The 20,541-nt window shown below is 44.1% G+C and overlaps 1 protein-coding gene across 7 annotated transcripts in view; it reads left to right on the top strand.

The window, feature by feature from the left end:
* Nucleotides 1-20,541, top strand: part of PDE10A (phosphodiesterase 10A) — a 343,772-nt gene that overhangs the window by 162,698 nt on the left and 160,533 nt on the right. The window contains exons 1-3 of one of the 7 annotated variants that reach the window (XM_077175657.1): nt 10,777-11,378; nt 12,523-12,667; nt 15,350-15,653. The exons of 2 other annotated variants lie outside the window; for them this stretch is intronic. In XM_077175657.1, coding sequence (XP_077031772.1) covers nt 12,584-12,667; nt 15,350-15,653 — 388 coding nt within the window. In that variant the 5' untranslated portion in view covers nt 10,777-11,378; nt 12,523-12,583. Of the gene's footprint in view, nt 1-10,776; nt 11,379-12,325; nt 12,668-14,363; nt 15,654-18,775; nt 18,807-20,541 lie in introns of those variants that run through there. 4 more of the 7 variants (XM_077175658.1, XM_077175659.1, XM_054629847.2 and 1 more) reach the window with 4 other exon arrangements.

Genomic DNA, 20,541 nt, shown 5'->3' on the forward strand with positions numbered 1-20,541 from the left:
ACTGCTAGCAGTTGGGATAACTAGCTAAAACATTATTGTCCTCCTGTTAGCAGAGAGCAGGATGAGACAGCAGGGTACTGGCAGGATCTCCCATCTGAGAGATTGAGTGAGGAGGATGGGCAGGAGAGAGGAATTCCTGTCCTCTGGGGTGGAAGGTGGGCTGCCAGAGGGAGACCTAATTTTGGAGCAGAGTGCTATCCCCAGCCCAGGAGTACCCTTTCTGCCCTCTGAATATGTTTTCTCAGTCCATCCACCCCCGAGAGAGGTTGCTCTACTGGGGGAAGAAGTAATTTTTTTTTTCTTAATTCTTATTTGAAACCTGATTCAACTTGAGGAACAGAGCAGAAAAAGATGCTATCTAGGTTTAGATGTATCAAGTTGTCCCAAAAATATCTCCCAGTGTGAATATGAAGTGCAGGTTCTCGAACATGAAGATGGGGTCAAGAAAATCTAATATTTCAAGAGATTTTGGGGATCTTTGTATGTCTGCATGCATTAGTCACCTTTAGTTTCATGTTTACACTTTTTTTATTCCAGACAGCTTTAAAATAACTTTCTTTGCTTTGGTCATTTTTTTTTTCTTATTCATTTGTTTTTGCAAACACATTCATTTAGGAAAAAAAAAATCAAAGGGGGGAAATAACTAAACTTTTTAAAAGGTGGAATATTTTTCCCAGCTGAGCTCAGCTGGCCTTGGTGACCAAAACTGTGTGGTGGTAACACACAGCTCCTTGTCCCTCAGCCACGTATATATTGTTTGCAATAACCACGTCAAGCAAATTGTTGCTTGGGGAATTACCTTTTCAATGAGCGTTGGGGTGATTCAGAGTGCATTCAGTTTTGTGATTCACGGAGCTGCAAGGGAAAACTGATGACTGGGGTGGGGGAAGGAGCATGACAGTAAGGCAGAAAATCAGTGGCCAGAAGGCATTTGTGATAGGCACATTTCAGAGTTTCTAATGATAGCAGACAGAGGCATTTGGCTACTGCTACATTTATGCTGCATGCTTTAATCTTTGCTTTCTGACAGTATTTTAGTGTTTTACAAAAATACTATTGCTAACAGATGAAAACTAGTATTTTTAGATTGCTTCCTACTCTTAGGTACTGTTATATCACACAGAACAAGTTAAACCAACTGTTTCAGCCAGTTACCAGATTGAGAAGGCACTCTGTTCATTGGGCTTTGTTCTGAAGCTATTATTTGTATTCTGTTTTGCCAAACTTCTTCATGTGAAAAGCTCTGGTTAAAACGTGCATCCCTCTTTCCATCATCATTTTTTTTCAAAGTTAGGGTGGCTAGGAGCATAGAAGAGGCCATTGCAGATAAGCCTGTCTACTGGTCTTGCCCTGCTTTGAGAGAGTCCATTCTTAGAAAGTTAGGAAGAATCTGCAAGAAATCTCAGTGAAGTCAACTGTGGAACAAACTGTCATGGGAGAGGATTTTTCCTAGTCTCGTTCATTGAATTACCAGTCTAAATTCTGAAACTTAGGTGGACTTCTAATTTCAAGCTTAACCTTGTTAGGATGATTTTTAAAATAGCAGGGATTCACACAGCATGGTTACACATTGCATATTCTAAATATTTTTAATCAGTTATATAGTTTTAGCATTTCTGGAGAAGAAGCAAACCTTTTTAATTATTAACTACACTACACAGCTCTGGGTCCTCGAGTTTCTGAAAACAACCAGGCACCGTCAAGATGCACAAGTGTTTAGGTATACCTCAGCATTCAGTGTTAATTATTTAGTTAGTTTAGTGTGTGTAGTAGTCATTTGTGCAAACACAGTGTTCACACGGTCCTTAAACACACAAGAACAAAATGTTCCAAGGATTAAACATGGGCTGAAGTGACCTCTCAGCTGAGGATGCTCAGTCAATGCCTGTACCTGGTATATGCAAATCTCTAAAAAAGCCACGATCAATAATATGTACTAATGGAGTTAAAAATACCATTTCATTGGGTTTTTATGAGAAATAGAATGCAAATAATTATGACAGAAGTAAAGAAATTCAGAAAAACTATTTTTCAAGTAAACACAGCGTTTCCCAAACAGCAGGACGTAATTGTTTTGAAGTTACCTGCAAAGTCAGAATGATTCCCACAGTAACTTTTGGTGAGTAGCCTAATCAGCCAAGGAAGAATGAACTTTAAGCAATTTCTCTGGTGTATTAAGTACAGGATTCTTTCATATAGCATCTGCTCCTTTTGTCCCACAGGAGTGTTTTTTTTAAAACTATACTTATTATAAAGAACTGTAATGGACTTGAAAAATGTATCTTGTATCTACATAGCCAGTGGAGACTGTGTCTGCATATTTGGGCAGTTTGGTTTGGTCTCATGCATGGAAAGCCCAATTGTAATTCTGCTTTCCCTGGCTTTCTGAGATATTTCTTTTTGTTTTGTTTTGTTTTCAAACAGGCTTGGAAGGCACATGCTGACGAATCAGCAAAATATGACAGTCTTGTTAGCTTTTAAAGTGATTTTCCATCTGGTAGATTCATCTAATTAGAGTGGTGGGCTTGAAGTTATTTGCTGCTGCTCATTTCGTGCAATTCAAATACCTGCATGGGGATTCCTAGACTACCCCTACATCCTGTGCTCACAGAGAAATGGATCTACTCTTTGTCCCATATAACTATGGCAAATACTCACCTGTAGCATGAGGCTTAAATAACTTCTTGCATTTTTTGCTCTTGGAAGGAAGAGACCCTCATCTCAGCCAGATCCCTGTAAGCTGCGATTGGAGAGGCTTTGAAATGGGAAAAATAAAAGAATTATGAAGAATGAATAAGGCAGTCAAACAAGGAAGGGCTGGAAGAAAAGGCCAAAAACATGTGGTCTGGCTCTTCTCTTTGACTTCTGTAGAAATAACCCAAACCATTGAAATCCATGGCTTTATGCTGGCACAAAGCAGAAAAGAACAGGTGCAAGGTTTCAGGCAAAGCAAGGGCACAATCTTTCATGTAGGTAAATGAGTGAATTATCATTGTTTGCCTTGGACTTCTCACCAAGAAAGCTGTTTTATGGTTTGGGAAGCAAGAACTTGAAGGGTCTGAATTTCTGATTGCCTGAAACTGCTGCATGGGTGTGGTAAGATTTAAAATAACTACTAGCTAAATGGCAAAAAACTTCCCCAGAGCTCCAAGATGACTCCACTTACTTTTCCATTACCTTTCACTAAATTTCCCTTCCTTCTGAATTTTAACATGCCATTAACACAGCTGGTTTTTCTTTTTTCTTTTGTACTTCCATACATGAGATTTCTCGATCTTTTTCCTTCCTTCCTACATTTATTCTTGCATTTCCTTAAAATGCTATAGAAAGTTGGGAATGTAGTATACACTGATATCTCTTTTCTAAAAGAGAAGTACCTTTGCTGAAACACAGCTATGCTGATTTTCATGGAAGAGTAGTACTGTGAATTAACTTTTCATTGTTATTCAAAACAAGATTGGTTTCAAAAAGTCCTTTGAAAAACTGAATGTGACACAGAGTGTACACAGAAGTAGAAGCTGTAACAAATTCTGCTGGGGTCGGGCTGTTTGTGTCCCAAAAAGGAGTACAGGCCAGTGCCACTGCAGCAGCTGCTGCTGTGTCAGTTATGTTTGTATTGCTGCCTGAAACCCAGCTATTGGAAAAATCTAAGAAAAACTTCAGAAGCACCTCAAATTGTGTGTCAGTCTTTGGCACAGTTCATGTGGATCTAATATTTTCACTTGGCAGAGTAATGCAGTGATCTCATGAAAGCTGTTAATATTAACAATGCACTAATCTCTAGGTGGGAATCTTCCTTCTACACTCAGGCCAGGCCAGATATCTGGTTACAAAGAACAAGTTCTCAATTACAAGAAGGTAGGTTTAACTGGGGAGGTGGGGGCTTTTCTACATCTCACTATGAGCAAAAAGTAAACATAGGTTGGTGGGGATTGGGTGGGTTTTTTGTTTTGGTTTGGGGCTTTGATCAAATAACAGGTCAATTGTTGTTTGAAGTTTCTGAATGTCTTCTGAGATTAAATTAAGTCATTTATGTACATTGTAACTTAATTCTTGGTAGAGTGGCCTTGCATAGAAGTCTGGCAGTTCATAGAAAAGGCGGGATGGTTTGATCTCAGTCATGAGGGTGGTTTTGAAAAATTACACTTCCGTTGAATACGAGGGTTTGTTTTAAAAGCCATTCAGTGTCACGTATAGCAAAGAAAAATGGCCATGGGAAGAGAGAAAACAAAGGACAGCAGAAGTTTGTTTTCCTTAAAAAAGCAGGACAGCAGGCACTAAAGACAAGACATGCATTGTGATCATGATCTTGGTGGCTGAGACAGCAGGAGGCTTTTTAGGCAGGGCTGGAGTTGTGCTCTTTGGGTGGCTACCCTGCTGGAAGAGCTTGTCTGCTTGCCTTCCTGGAAAGGCAGAGCAGGCAGCCAGGTGCCCTCCGGCAGTCTGCGGCTTTCGGGATCTGCTTCCTTTGCCTCTGCCTGAAGCCAGCCCCAGCCTGGACTCTGTCCTCCTACGTGTGATGGAGGAGAGAACAGACAGTGATGTTGCAGGCAGAGGAACAGAGAGGGGGGGACTAGAATACATCTGTGTCATTTTTTCAGTGGTCTTTTTATAACACTTTTTAAAAACTTTCTGCATAACTTCAGGGAGAAAAGAAGCAACTTTTGTGTTTCTTCCTCTGTAAGGCAGCATTAGTGAATAATGCTTCCCTGTTTTGCAGAGCTCTCAGACAATGTCTTGAGTGTCTGTGAAGTCTGCAGGAATATATTGGGTGCTGTAGTCCACCTGAGAACGAAATGTTTATAGCTAAAGGGAAGACAAATGCTCTGTTGGCATAAGGAAGGTTACAAATTGAATTTAGCAAGAATTTGTTTGGGGACTGAACTGGTTTTATATTTTCTTTCCTACATGCAAGTAAGGGTGTGTTAGCAGAGTTTATAGGTTATAAAATTTGAGAGTCCATTTTCTGCACAGAGGGGAACTGGTGCAGACTTCAGTATGATTCAGAGAGCTCTGAAGTCTGTATGACTGGAAGCAGAATGAAACATAGCAGTTCAAAGTGCAATATCATTCACCTAGGGACGAATATGAATGCTGTCTTTGAGCTCATCAGCTGGAAACAACCAAAAGGAAAGAAAGTCCTCATGGCTGTGTTCATCACAAAATGACTTGGGCAGCAGTGACGCCTCCCACCCACCCAGTACTATGATCATGATGTAGAGGGAAAAATGTCTCCAAAAGAACCAGCAAATGTTCAGGCTGTCTATAAAACATTAGCCAGAGCTGTCTGCAACTGTAGTCACCTGCACTGAGGAAAAGTGAATTCCAAGTGGAAGAGGCATAGTGAAGGGCTTGTGAGATGAGACACCAGGAAACAGAACAACTGTTATATGAGAGAACGAAAATATTGTGCCTTGATTAGTCAAGGAAAATGGTCTGAGAAAAATAATACTATAAAACCAAATGCCAAAAAAGTGGAAGTTATATTTAAAAAAATTTGCCTGTCCCTTTTTTTCTCTACTCCATGTAAAGGTTCCTGTGGCTTCCTTTCCCCTTCATTTAAAGCCCTCTTCTATAGATAATTTACAGTTGCATTAATGTTGTCCTGTTATTTTAGAGCTCCATTGGGCTGAAATAGTCAACATATTAACTCCTACCGTTTTCTGAATGAGAAAAATGGTATTCAGTTTTGAGTTTGTATTGTGATAACCATGTGCTGGTAAGCAAGAAAAGCCATTGGCAGCAAAAAGTTTTGCTTTTCCAATAAAATTAATCAGATTTTATTTAGTGAAGGCCCATTCAGTCAAACCACAACTTAGGTTAGAGTAACCACAGGTGAAAACCTCACATAGAGCTTGAGCTAAATGAGACGTTTGCAGTCTCACAAAGGAATCCTTCCTCCAGAAATAAACCCAGAGTTGCTCCTGCATTAATGGCTTGTTTTGTCTGGATGTCAATCTGTACTGAAGAAAAAAAAAAGTTAATGATAGATAATTATATCTGAGTGTGCATGAGCCATATCAGATGTAGAGATGGTCTGATTGACTTGGGTGTTGGGACTGCTGTGTTATTTACTTTTTCTGCTCTGGGAAAATGGGGGCTTGCCAGAAGCTTTCTCAGTGTACAGATTCGGAGTTACGGGGTTTGGTGGGAACCACATTGTTGCTTTGCTTTGAAAATAGTTCTACTCAAGGTTCAGCATTTACATCTCTGCAGACTGTATCCAGCAAGAGAGAGCTGAGCTGAGGATGCTGTAGAGATCAAGTGGGTTACCCTGTGCTTTCCCTTCTGATTTTGTCTTAAAGGTGCAGGACATTAACAGAAAAAAAAGGAAAAAAAGATAAGTTCAAATGAACTTTTTTTCAAATTTTTTTGACCAGATTCTCAGGTCTGTTATTGCTAAATATGACAGCAATATACAATTCTATATTTATTTTCTAAGTACTAATAAAAAAATCAATATATTTTAAAATCCCTGCCCTGTTTGGCTAGCAGGAATACAAAGATTCCTAGCCTGAACAGGATTCCAATTATACCCATGGAATCCAATTTTACTTTCTTTCTAAGGAGAACACATCAAGAAATTATTTGTGCCTATTTTACTTCTGGACTGCTGGTCTTGTGTTATCATAGGAGTAGGATGTGTCCTGTTTGTTCTGCTTGAACTCTGTGGTCAAGTCTCCCAGTTGTTCATTCAGAGGACCCATATCAAGCAGGAGAGATGAAAAACTCCCTGTCTCTGTGGCCAAGCTGATAAGATAATGCTGCTTCATTTCTGCCATCCTAAAGCCTCCTCCATAGGCAGCCCCAGGCTTCTGGTAGAGAACAAGCAGTCTCTGTCTTCACCTTCTACTTTAACAGCTAAGCTTTATCTCGACCCATGGCTTGGGAAGAGTCTCCCTCCCCTTTTTAGGACCAGAGCTTTCTGTGGGACCTGCACAGCAGAAGGGTGGGAAGATGTACTTCTGTTGGAGAAAGACTTTGGAAGCAGTAAAGGGAAATCAGGTGAAGAGCTTGTTGCAGCTGAGAGAACAGAGATGCTGCCAGCTGAGATGTAGATGGGGCAGTGTGGGGACAAACAGTAAACTGGAGAAAAGAATGGAGCGTGCATGAGGGAGAGAAAACTATGGGAATAACAGGAGCTGCTGGATGATGGCAAAGGAGATCATGGGGAATAAGTAAACAAAGCTATAAAAGCCAATGAATAAAAGTATATGACAATTCTCTTATTTCTAGAGAAGAATTGTACTGGGTCAAATAAGCTGGTCTGCAATGGTCTAGGGTTGTGTATGTGAGAGTACTTGTTCTGGGATGATGGCAGCAATAGCCCAGCCTTCTATGTGGTGGGTTTCACATGCTCATGTTAAAATATTGCCTAAAGAAAATCTATATTGCTAAGTTGATTCTGCAAGTAGAGAAATACTGTCTATGTGAAAAAGACAAAGAGAGGGAGAAAGAAAAAGAGAAAAAAATAGGGGGAGAAGTGGAAAGAGCAGGCAAGAAAAAGATATCAAGTGTGTCCTGTGGTGGAATATAAAGAGAGCAGGTGCATGTTCATAGTGTGTATATGTATGTTGCTGTAAAGAAATAAGTTGGTTTGAATTTCTTGGTCCCTAAGGTTAGGTTGGGATGGAGAAAAGTTGCTTAGATAATAAACATTACTCAATTTTATTAGCTCAGTTTTGCTGAATGAATGCATGCTACAGCAGTCTGAGACCCCATGTGGGACAGCTATGTTTGTACAACAAACTTGAAGAGTTCAAGCTTTCATTTTCAAAGTCAAGCTTTTTAGTTTTCAGGACTGCAAAAGTATGTTTCTATATAGAAACAGGTCATGGTTTTGAACCCAAACTTTCTAGAAAACACATTAAATAATCTGTGGTTGCTAGAGGTATGCATTTCTTTGCACTTTTTGTCTCATCGAGGTGTTAACCCTGAAAGCTAATGACTGCATTTCATGCTCAGCAACCACATTTTCAGGTCTGACTTTTTTAACAGAAAGGCAGTAGTAAAAGTCCTGTTCCTCATAGAGGGTAGCTTGGTAGTCAGGGCAACTGAAGGAAGGAAGGAGGAATTCAAATGAAAAGAGTGAAACATTCTAAAAAAGCACTTATTTCCCTCGAGCAATGATTAGACATCACAACAAGGTGCTTGTATTTAACATGAAGTTGTTTCGCTTGTATGTTTGTAGGTAATTCTAAAGGTTGGACTCAGTCTCTGTTTTGGTTTTGGTTTGTTTTTTTTTTGGTACCTGCTGTTAATATCAAAGAGGAATCAGCTGTAGGTTTAGGCTAGAACAAAATTACACACTTAAACTCAGAGCTGAGATTGCTAATTGCATCAAAGAATTTGCCAGTGGGACTTTTCATGAACTGTTCAAAACATGTTGGGGAAAAGTCTACTTCTTTTTACTGGTTGCAAAACTAGGGAAAATGAAGAAAGGGGTTGCAAGAGAGACTTACAGGGGAAAGATGGAATCCCTGTTGTGACAATAGCAGCATATACTCTGTGCTATGTGCTAGAAAGATGGCACACAACTCATGGTGAATGAGTACAAAATAAGTCAGTATTAACCTTTCCTTTTGGATTTTTGTTAAATCTATTCTTTAGTTTATGTAAAGAATAGAATTTTTATGTTCCAGTTGAGTACAGGATAGAAGTAACTTATTTGTCTGTAATGGATAGCAAATTGTAACAAATTTCTATCATAAATTAACTCTAGATTTCATTATGAAAACAGAAAGGTAGAACTACAAAAATCCTGATAACAAAAATCCTGTTTATTTTTCTTGCAATAAAAATGGCTCTTCCAACAGTACTAGGTAACAACAATGCTGTTGCCTACCATGCTAACTACTACATCCTTTGCTGTTTGTGTTTCATTACTGCTTCAGAGGCCTTGGTCCCAGGCCATGATCCTGTTCTGCTGGACAGGATTCAAAAGATGGTTTTTGTATCAAAAAGCATATAGTCTTTATGCTGCTTTGGGTTTATAATAAAGCATCTCCATAAAGAAAGCTACTACTGGAGTTTTACTCTCTTTAAAGGGCAGATTTCTGGACAAGTGTCCCCTATTTTAATAACAGTAACTTAAATGCAAGCAGCCATTTTGCTCTCTGAAAACCCTCTAAATAAAACCAATAAATATCTGTTCTTTGTTCTGCATGGGGAAGCACAAAATGCTAGACGGCTTCGTAAGGCTTTGTTTGGCTTCTTTCATAGTCTTTTATAGGAAACAAATCTGAGTACAGTTATTGTAAATGTTTCCCTCTGTATATTGACACTAGCTTTTTTCTTCCATTTTAAAGTTAATCTTTTTTTTTTTTTTTAATTTCAATGTAATGTTTAGTAATGTGTCTACTGGAAAGTTTTGTGATTAAAAATGTTCTACCTTTGCACATGAAGTATCTCCTTTCCATAAGAATTTGTAGTTTTTCCCTGGAAAATAATGTGCTAAAAACTTCTTATAGTTTTGTGTGTTTCTAAGGGGAAGTAAAAAAATTGGCAGGAAATGGTCTTCAGAGCTTTATTAATGTACCCACTATCATACATCACACAGCATAGCACTTCTAGACAAACTTTTGTCATATATAGTTCCAGCCACAGAACCTTTCAGCTGTGTTGAAAGCTGAGCAGAAAGTGCAATGGCATAGCAGAGCTGAATGAAATACTGAGAGAAAACTAGATATTTATCTACTTTTTTTATTATTATTTTTCTGGATGTCAGTTATCTCTGAACAGACCTGGACTTCTTAAAAAATAGGGTTTTTTTATTTTCTGAAAGAATTGTCATTCACTTTCCATCTCACAGTATTTCTTCTGCACCTGGACTAGGTAATTCCCCAGAATATTTTCAAGATGGCTGCTAGCACATGTTTGCCTGTTGCCAACTCTTGCAGTAATATCCAGGTGGAAGAGGTTGCTTGGATCAGTGTTTGTGGGAATCAAAGAAAATGGCTGATACATGCCCTTTAAACAAACTTACTCCTTGCATGAGTGTGGTGTTTGAGAATTGTCCTTTGTAAGAACAAACTCTTATGAAGTAAGAGATTCTATAAATTACTCCTAAGATTTTAGGAAACAATGTCTTTTCTAGAGGTTTCTAATTTTTGATAGCAATTCAGTGTCTTGGTGGCAATTACTATGTTCTGTAAGATCATTTACAGGAAAATCCCTGGGGGAAAAAGAAAAACCAAACCAAAACCAAAAGAATTATTTTTATCAACTTGCTCAGAACTTTTGTATAAATATTTTTACTTGTATTTACTCAGCCTCAGAGCTTGGGTTTTAGCTGCATTTATCCTTTTGCTGCCCCTGCCCCACTTTTCCAGCAGGTTGCCTCCTCTCTATTTCATTGTGTCTCACCCACATTGAGGTGTTTGGTTTTGTCAGCTCCTCTACTGCTGTCATCCTACATTTTTATAAACTCCCTTTCCCCATATTCTGTCCTATTTCTTCTTCTTTTTTTTTTTTTTTCCAAGGAATTGGTCATACATGGTAGAAGGGACTCAGGATATAAAGATGAGATAAGAGGATTTACCAGACAAAAGAGTGGGACCAGATAAAAGATAAGTCACTGTCATTCTTAAAATGGAGCCAACAGAACTGGGAAAGAACAGGTTTTTTGTTTAAGCTGTATTTAACACCAAAAATCCTTTGTTATAACTTTGTTTTTTCCCCACAATGTTTTTGCTTCAAGTATGTTGACTAATATTGCCAAATTATTGCCAAACAGACTTATTTGCTGCTTTCAAACCAGGCCTATGTTTGTAAGTACAATGCACCTGATGGCTTCAGTGACCTCCTGATGGCTTTAGTGTGCTGTGACTTCTGAATTCCCATGAAATCACATTTATCCATGTAAATACGACTAAAATCCTTTGCTCATGGTTGCACTGACACAGGGCATTTGTACCTGAACCCTTTCACCTGGCTCAAGGGAATGCACCGAAGTATTTTAACTTGCATTTTGTTTTGTTTCTGCATTTTTAAAATCCTTTTTTCTTCAAGGGGAGAGGATGTGTGGGGGGCTGACGTAGTGAATCTCACTGTTTCCTATTGGAGTGGGTGAGACTTCTCTGGTGAATGACGTGAGTATATGGTTAGTACCACAGTGGGATCAGTGACATCACTGCTCCGTGGCAATGGAAATGTTGATGCTGACTGAACAATGAAAACCCAGACTGACACTGACGAGCAAATGTGATTCACCACTAATTTATCCCCAGGTATTGAGATGGCCATGAGATAACTTGTCTGCAAGTCTGTATAATTTACAAATATAAATGTAGAGAGCTTGAAAAATAATTTTCACTGTCATCTAAATTTTTTCTGTGATTGCTTTTGCTTGCCCAGCCAAGAAGCAGGTGATCAATCAGGTATGAATTGCTAATGGCTAATGAATAGTAATCAGATTAATAGTTTGTAAACAACTCTTAACCTGAAAACTGCTTTTCTAGAATATCTGATGATTTTTTCCAAATCAAAATGTATTTTGCCCGTTTGTGAACACACAGATACGTATTTATACATGCACAATTGATATGCCTCGTATGAATACACAGATATCCACTCTGAGACAGTGATATTTGAACAACTGCAGTTTGGATGAACAGCAATTGAGGAATTTAGCATAGTTAAACAAGATTTCTACAATTATAAATTGACAATGTAAAGTATCAGTAATTTACTCTTTTAATTGACAGAAACATTTGTTACTAATCTGTCTAAAGGACCTACTTTAATTTTTTCAGGTGACTGGCTCTTGCTTTTTGTCAGTCGTTTCAATCTGATTAGCTCTTTCAATTTAAACATTTTAGTATAAGAGTTTTTCTAATAAGAAATAGTTAATTGCTAAACAAACAGGCTGCAATAACAAAACACTATTCGCTGAAATTTTGTTTCCATTAATAAAACTTTCTCTCGGAGAATTTAAATATTCACTGAATCTCTAGTCCTTGTGCAGCAGTTTTCAGGGAAAAGCTCTCTATGTAGTGGTTGGACTTAAGGAAATAAAAGAATCTCACACAAATAGACATATGAAAAAGAAGTTATTAAACTATTTTGGTAAAGGCAAATGTCTTAAGAGAAAGTGGATCACAAAACAGATTCAGTTTTCTGCATTTTAGTTCAGGATTTTTAGGCAACAGGTTTTAAGAACCATGCAAACAGAAACAGTTTAGTAAAACCTGAGCTTTCTTGGTTTGTTTTGTGGGTTTTTTGTTTGTTTAATTAGATTCTCTAGTCTGTTTTTGCATTCTAAACCTTTTTTCAAACTCTGTGGATTGTTTCTCACTATTGCTGAACATTTAGCTGGCGGGAGAGGCACTTGAATTTGAGAGCGTTGCTATTTTCAGAAGAATATCTTTTTCAGCGTTACAGATTGATCCATAAAGACTCTAGCTGTAACAGGAGTTGGTGTGTTTTCTAGCATTAAAAGAAGTCCTGAAATGATAAATATAAAACACTTGAACGATTTAAAATAAAACCCAAAAGCGTAGGTTTACACTGTTTTCGAAGCAGGAGTCGAAATTCGAAAGAGCGAGCCTAATTTGAACGGAAGTAGGAAGACTGCAGTAGTTGGATGAGGATTCCCACGGACACCTGGACCCGGTACTGCAGCACCTGGCGTGGCGGCGGACGGCGTGGAGGTCTGATCTCCGGCAAGGTAGAGGAGCAAAACAGAATCTCCCGCTTTTCGGGTGCCCTGCTGGCAGCGGCACCACAAACATCTTTTCCGCCAATATCTGCAACGGTGGCGGCGGTGCCCGCTCCATCCCCGCCGCGGAGCAGCGCCCGCGCTGCCTGCGCGGGGACCCCTCCGCGCCTCAACAAAATCCGCTGCCAGCGGCACGGCGGCGGCCCCGCCTGGGTGGGCACCAGCGCGGCGGCCGCTTCTCCTCCCGCTGGCGGCGGGGAGCGCCGCGGGGATGCGTCGTGCACCTGGGGAGAGCGGTTCCCTCCGCCCCGTCCAGGTGGCTGCGGGGCAGGAGCGCCGGGCGCGCTGTCGTGCCGCGGCGGGGTGGCACTGCGCCGGGCTCCAGTCCCTCGCAGCCGGGCCCCAGAGGTGCCCCCGCGCTGGCGGTCGGCACCGCGGGTGCCCCGAGGGAGTTCCTGCCTGCCTGGCGCTCGGGCAGCCCGCGCTGAGCCCCCGCCGGGGCCGGGCACGCCCCGACGGCTGCCGCCGGGCGAGGGGAGGCGACGGCCGGGCACCGCAGCCCCCGCCCGGTGAGCGCCGCCGTTCGGGGTGAGGGCAGGGGCACCAAGCAAGGGCTGCACCGCCTGCCCGGGTGATGAACGGTGATGGCCGGTTCCCGGCGCTGACAGTGCTGGGCGCACGGCTGTCACGGCCGGGCAGCTCGGCGGCGGGGAGCCCGAAGCCCGGGGGCTCCGGACCTGCCGACGGGCGGCGCGGGGCATCGGCTCTACGACGGCCGCGGTCCCGCTCGGCCTGGCCCGACGGGAGCGCTCGGCAGGGCTGAGGGGAGCCCCACAGCGAATTGGCGATGCTGGCCACCCTTTCCTGTTGCTGGAGATGAATTCCCGGTGGGCTCGGCCCTCTCCTCCCGCCTCTCGGCAGCTGACGGGCAGGGTAGAGAGAATTTAGGGCGAAAACGAAATACAGGCGGCGGGGGCTTTGAGCGCGGTCATCGGCCCCGCTCCAATCCCAGCCCGCCTTTGGGCTTCCCTTGGCCGGGCGTTCGGCCGGCGGCTGCCCCGCTGAGGGCCGCCGTAGCGCGGACCGCCGAGGCACCGGGACGGGCGGGCTGCGGCCAGGATGTGGGGGGAGGCGGCGGGGAGGGACCCCGAGTGCCCAGGGACCCCAGCGCGGGGTCGAGGTGGCGGCTGGCCAGCGCGACAGGCTCCACTAGCCAGCGACAGTGCCAGTGCTTGCGGAGCAAGGCCGGTGTCAGCCCCGGGACCACACTCCACCTGAGAGCAGGATCTGAGGCAGCCTCCGGGGAGCCGGAGGGCTGGGGTTGAGGGGTGGGTGGCTGTCAGTGTGCCAAGTGGTGGGAAAGGGAGACGGGAGCCAAAGCAAACACGTGTGATGCTGAGCGTCGGGGAGGGTCTGCGCATCTTCGCGTGGAAATGGTGTTGGATGCCCCACAGAAACGGAGGGGCAGCTCTCGGGTGTCTCCAGCCCAGGATTAGCAGGGTGCCCGCCTTTTGATCTCAGCAGCTGGAATTGTGTGTTTAAAATAATGACACCGCATAGGGAGGATCTTTTCCTCGTGTTTCTCCCCGCTTTCCCTTTAGGTAACCGCTGTGCTGTAGCTCCCGTGTGCGCGCCTAGCAGTGAGAGGAAGGGAGGGAGGGAGCCTGGGAAGCGCTGGCTCCGCCAGTGGGCGTTTTCTGGCGGCCGGGGCCGGTGTGGAAGCGGCACTGCAGTCACTGTATCTGCCTCTTTGCAGGCGAGCGCGCACATACGGGGCAATATTTGCCTCGCTCGAAGAAAATAGAGATTGTTGCTGTTTTCTTGCTTTGAATGCGAGGTGGGAGCATGGGGAAAAGCGGACTTTAAAGGGGATTGAAACCGCTTGGCGGTCAATAGCGCCCTGTCCCCCCTGGCCTAAAGGGGGAACGGAAATGTGAGGATTTTATGAGGGCGGGGAGCCGGGGTGCGGAGGAAATACTGCCCGCGAGTTGCCGGAGGGAACGCAGGACGGATCCGCGGTTGCCCCTTGTTTGGCTCTGTCCCTTTTCGGCTTCTCCTTTCGCTTTACTCCCGTATCTCTGCTAGACGTCCTGCCTTAAACTACCGCGAAAGGGAGGGAAGAGCGGAAGCATGTCCAACCCGGAGAAGCGGATCTTATCCCGCCCCTCGGCCCCCCTAGCTGCAGCACCCGGGGAAAAGCCCGGCTCCGGCAGCCGCCCGCTCCACTCCCATGGCCAGAGCGGTGGAGGTGGAGGCAGCGGCGGGTCTCCTCCTCCTCCCCCCGCTCCTGGAGGCGACTCGGCTGCCTGCAGCTCCCTCTCTCTCCTCCTAACAACCACCACCAGCAGCAGGAGCCGCGCTACAGGCACAGCCTCCTCCGCCGTCTCCGCCAGCATCGTCTCTAGAGCGGCAGCGGCTCCTTTCCTCGTTCCAGTCCCCTCCTTCTCCTACGCTTCTCCATCTTCTTTTTATTTCTTGCCGCCGCCTCCTCGTTTCCCCTCCTCATTTTCCTTTAACCTCACAAGTCTCCAAGGGAGGGAAGGAGGAGGAGAGGCAGCGAGAGCGGCAGGAGGAGGAGGTGGAGGAGGAGGAGGAGGAAGAGATGTTGGCGGAGCAGCAGCAGCAGCTCACTTGATCGCCCATCCAGGCGGCAGCGGCAGGAGGAGACTCTTCTGTTCTTCCTCCATCCAGGGCTTGCTGCTCCGTTCCGCAGCCGGCGGCCCACGGCAGCACCACTCCCGGCTCCTCCTCTGCCCAGCCGCCTCTCGCCCGTGGTCCTGCAATTCCCTCGGTGCTGCAGCAGCAGCAGCAGCCCGCGGCGACGGGATCCGAGGAGGCGACGGCCCCGGCGGGAGCAGGACTCCTAGGCGGCAGCAGCGGCAGAGAGGCGCCTTCTTCTCCTTCTCGTCTCCCCTGCTCCTAGGGCCAGACATGGAAGATGGATCTAATTCTGCAAGCTGCTTTAGGAGGTTTACGGACTGTTTCTTGAATACAAGTAGGTACCGGAGCGCTGTGCCCGGCGGCGGGTCGCGCGTGTCTCGGGGGAAGGCGAAGGGCTGTGTCCGAGGCTGGGTGCATGCCTTGTGGAAAGGGCATTTCTTTGTGAGTGGGGGGGAGGCGAGGACACAAAGGGGCCGTATACGTGGGGCGTGCGTGGACGCATGGAGGAGCGGCCGGGTGTGTATTGAGGATGCACGGACAAAGGGGATGCTGGATGTAATTGAGTGCTCTTTGTGGGAGCTGGCTGGTAACGCCTCGAGGATTTCGGCATCATTCCGGTATCAGACAACTCTACGTGTATGTATGTCAGCCTTTTGCCTGGTACATGCTTAATTTGCTCAGGAATGACACGTAGAGGAATGGAGACTGTCCCCCCTACTTACTTGAACAGGCAGAAAGGAAGCATTATGGTATCGGCAATTGACAGAAAAGCGGCAGCGGAGGACCGAAAAGGGTGAAATGGATCGCTTCTTTCTGCATCCCCTGTCAGATCTGCCACGCGCGTTCACATTCCATATTTCTGATTCGGCTTTGGTACCGGGTGCCGCCTTCCCCTGGCCGTGGCTCGTTGTAAGGCGGGCCGGGAGCCCGAGAGGAAACATGTGCTCCTTGCTACGAGGGGCTGGCGCTGGAACGGGGATAGTGACCGGCTGCCGGGAAGGGCGGAATAAAGTGGGGATTGAGGCGCTCCACAAAGCGTTCCCCGCAGCCAGCCGTTCCCAAAGCCTCGCCGGCTCCCACCGAGCCCGAAGGCGGGGGAAAGGCGCGGGGCCGCGGTGGCCCCGTGCGGACAGGCGGGAGCGGGGCCGGAGCTCGGCCTCCTCTCGGTGCGGGGCTCGGCGAGTGCCCTCCCGGGGCGGCCTGGCGGGAGCGGCCCGAGCCCTGCGGCGGGCTGTGCGAGCGGGGAGGAGGCTTCGCACGGCACAAACTCCCCGCTCGCAGGCAGGGACGTGCGGCCCGGCTGCCCCTCGGGTGTCTCGCCCTCCGCCTCCCAGGCGCTTCCCCGGCACGCCGCGCCCCGCCGGGTGCGCGCCCGGGGCTGCGGTGGCCCCGGAGCGGCCGGGGCTTCGGGCCGAAACCTGCCGGGTCTGCCTGCCCCTGTCCCCCCGCCAGCCCTCAGTTCCAGCACCCCGCCGGGAAATGTGTGCCGGGCTTCGGTGTGGTCACGGGACTAAAGAATTTACAAGCAGTGCATGTTTTAGGACTGAAATATATATATTATATATATTTATCTTTTATAGGGAACTTTTTTTTTTTTTTTTTTGCTTGTCTAGTATTTTGATGCTTAGGATGACTTCTATCAGCTGTGGCTATATTTTCTTCTTGTGACAGCTCCTTAGTTTGTGGATCTATGCCTTAAGGTGTCCCTAGGCTTGAATTTTAGTCTGTTAGTATACTTTGTTATAGGTGGCTTTTTGGATACAGGTGAACGGTGTATGGTTCATTGGGGAGATGTGAGAAGAGCTACAGAGATGTCCACTGAAACCTGTTTTATTACTTACAGCTGTCTTAAGCACAAGAGCCTGCAAGTGCGGTAGTACTTGTGTTCCAGAGTAGTGGTGAATAAAGATGATTATTGTATTTGCTGCACTGTCTTTTTTCAACTTTATTCAATAGTTGATTATGGTACAGAGCCACATACTTGTTTAGTCTTGAGACCTGAAGGGACTCCTAAACTCTTCCAGGTTTAATTTTCTTTGTGCTTGAGAAGGGTAGAATGCTGCCATGTGTGTGGTGCAATGCTGATGTTTTAAAATAAGTGGTCTTGAGAGCAAGGAACTGAACGAGGGAATGTGTATCATGTGGGGCAATTCACTCCTATGCTAGACCAGGAAAAAGATGATGTGGAAAACATAAGCTTTGTTCAAAACAGCTTTAAAAGCAGTAGTGAATTCAACTTAAGCTACTTTATGAACTCTTGAACACAAGAAATTTGGTCGTCTTTCACTGACTGTGACCTCTGACTGAAGATTTTCCGGCAGGCAGGAAAGGAGCAGAACTGTTCTTTCCCCTGTGAGTTTACTGACGTCTAAGAAGACATGCAGTCTCTCTCTGTGGAAACACTTTTCCATACTCCGCAGCCTGTGCTCATGAAACTTTCAAGAACTTAAAAGTCTGGTATTCTCTGCTCTTCTTTTGAATGTGATTGAAACTGACCAATGGGCTCAACAGGTATTAGTGAGGTCGGATAGACTGACGGACAGACATTGACATGTGGTGCATATGTACATATGTGTACCCTTCCCTCCCTCCACGAGTGATTGCATTAATCTGATTTCCTTAGGAAACCAGGCTGAAAAAAGGAGGGGAGGGAAGTCAAACAAGATACTGTTCAGTTCCAGTGCAGCTACTGCAAAGAGCACTTGTCCAACTGTTTGGAGTGCTGTGCACAGTCCTGTTACAGTGCAGCCGGAAGGCTATCATTGTTTTGAAGAGGATGAGATCATGTAAAATAATGAAGATAATGTGCTGTGTCTCATAGCTTTTGTTTCCTGAATTGTATTTTAAGTTCTAAATCATATCCATGTGCATATATATGCTCTTTGACTTTTGAGACCAAAAAAAAGAGCCTAAATATTTTTGAAGGGAACCTGAGGGGTTCTGTAGGGAAGAGAACTGAGATGAATCCTCCTGGAGAGAATATTTAAAAGTGGCATAACAAAATCCTCAAGAGTGGAAAACAGTGAAATTGCTAGAGATGTAGTCCTTCTTTCATCTCAGCTCTTCTGACTTGCATGCTCTCCAGTCAGGATTTTGTTAAAAGGTTATTCTTATTAAAATTTTAAGGTTCTGCAATACTCCCTTTGTGCCGTATCTGGCTATTTCTCTTATTAAAATTTCTAATGAAACACTGGACTGCAGAAGCTTATATGAACTTTGTGTGGTGTATGTTGTTTTTTCTTAACTGTTTAAAGTCTTGGTGCATAACAATGTTTTAAAAAACGTTGAGTATTGAACATCCTGGATCAACTCCAGTGGAGTTCTGTCATATTTAGAATACTGCAAGTTGCCAGGTATTCCAGTATTTCGGGTTTCTGGGAAATGTCTTGCCTTTAGGGGGGCATCCCATCTTCCTTCCACATTCCAGGTCTTCTGTCATGGTGCAGGTGTAGTATATGTCATCTGTGTCTCATGAGTCTACTGGCAGGTATGAGTTCTTTACACTATGTGCGCTTTCTGCTTGTCAGAGAATTATCAGTGTATTTTTATTGTATACAGTTACCTTTTTTCTGGCTGTTTTAGTCCATACCTTCAAATGCCACATGCTGAGGCTTTCTGATTAAGCAGCACTCTAAGAAAGAATACGTGTAAGATATATTGTTCAGGAAGAAAATAGCAATTAAAATTTAAATAATGTCATAAGTATTCCTGTTACTTGATCTAATGGAAAAATTATCTTGTCTTGACTCTTGTTTTTCCTGATCTCTGTATTCATTTTTTTTTTGCAGTCAGGGTGTTCTGAATTAAATTCTGATCTTCAGCAATGAATCCCTTGTGTGAAGGTGGACAGAATTTGGTTTTCCAATTAAATCATGCTTAAAATTTAGAATATATAAGAAATGAAATTGTCTCTGGTTTTCACCCCATGGATTCTGACTCTAGGTTAATTGAAAGCAAAATTATCACTAAAGTAGGATATAGTTATGATAAGCGATGTTACTCCACGACTCCCATCACAATTGGTGTTTCACATTTTTCATTAATGTATAGGAACACCATGTATCCTGGTCTGCAGCACTGGCTCTCTACTTAATGGGATAACAGAAAAACACATAGGGCAGACAGCAAGGAATGGCATGGAAAGGTAATGAAAGCCATGCAAGCACAAGCAGTTGAGAGTGGAGGAAGGCTTGCTTTTCCAAGTCAGGTATTTTTACAAATGGTTGCCTGTAAAACATGCAGTTTCTATTTGGAATATCTAATGTTCTGTCCCTTTGACTCAGCTCTGCTGCCTGTGCCTGATGGTTTAGGAGTCCCTAGCGCTCATAAGCCTTGAGAGAGGAGGTAATGCCTTCCCTGGTAACTCAGTAACCTTGCTCCTCCTGTGAGATGAGCTGTGGAAGGTGTGATTATGCACAGTGGGATAGTTTAGAGGAGTTGGGAGATGGCTTCTTTTTGCCACTTGTGTGAGGAGGATGGCAGCTTATTTAGTATTCTAACACAAGGCTGGCAGCTTCATTCACCCCATTTGTGTCCTTTGCTTTTTTGCTCATGTTTAAGCCAATCTCATCAGCTGGACATGGTGAAAAACTGAAGTGTAAAGATGTGTTTTTATTCAACATGTATGTGACTTAGTGACTTGATTTTGAAAGTCATGTGAGTTCTTACTTGCACTAATGATCTAGGGCATATCCCTGGCTGTCTTGCTCTTATGTCATCCATTGTACAGATCAGTACAGCAGTAACTTCTGTTCAGTTTTAAGATTCTGTGCCATTTTCTAATACACATAGATTATAACCAACGTTCTCTCAATATTATGGAATCATGGACTTAGAAAATTAAGAATGAGAGTCTGTGAGTGAGTGGATTTTGAACTTGGAAATAGCTTATGCAGCTTGTTGATTGATGTTAACCTTGCTTGTGTTTAAAATTGTATTTCGGATTGAGTTTAGTATTAGCTCATTTTTTAAATGCCACTTTAAAAAGTATTTGAGTTTCAGGTAATTCTGTTTAATACTTGAGCATTTGATTTTTGTTTGTTTTATAATATTACAATGTTTGCACTGTTGGCACTATTATTGTATTCTAAAAGAAAGCTAAATCATAAGTAAAAAAATCTATAAAGAAAAAAGGCTGTTTGAGGGTTTTAAAATTGTTTTTATACTCCCTCTGCTGGCTGTTTCAATTACAAGTACCTGTACTTGAACATTGTTACTAAATC

The sequence above is a fragment of the Agelaius phoeniceus genome, chromosome 3, assembly GCF_051311805.1.
Source record: "Agelaius phoeniceus isolate bAgePho1 chromosome 3, bAgePho1.hap1, whole genome shotgun sequence".
NCBI classification, from domain to species: domain Eukaryota; kingdom Metazoa; phylum Chordata; class Aves; order Passeriformes; family Icteridae; genus Agelaius; species Agelaius phoeniceus.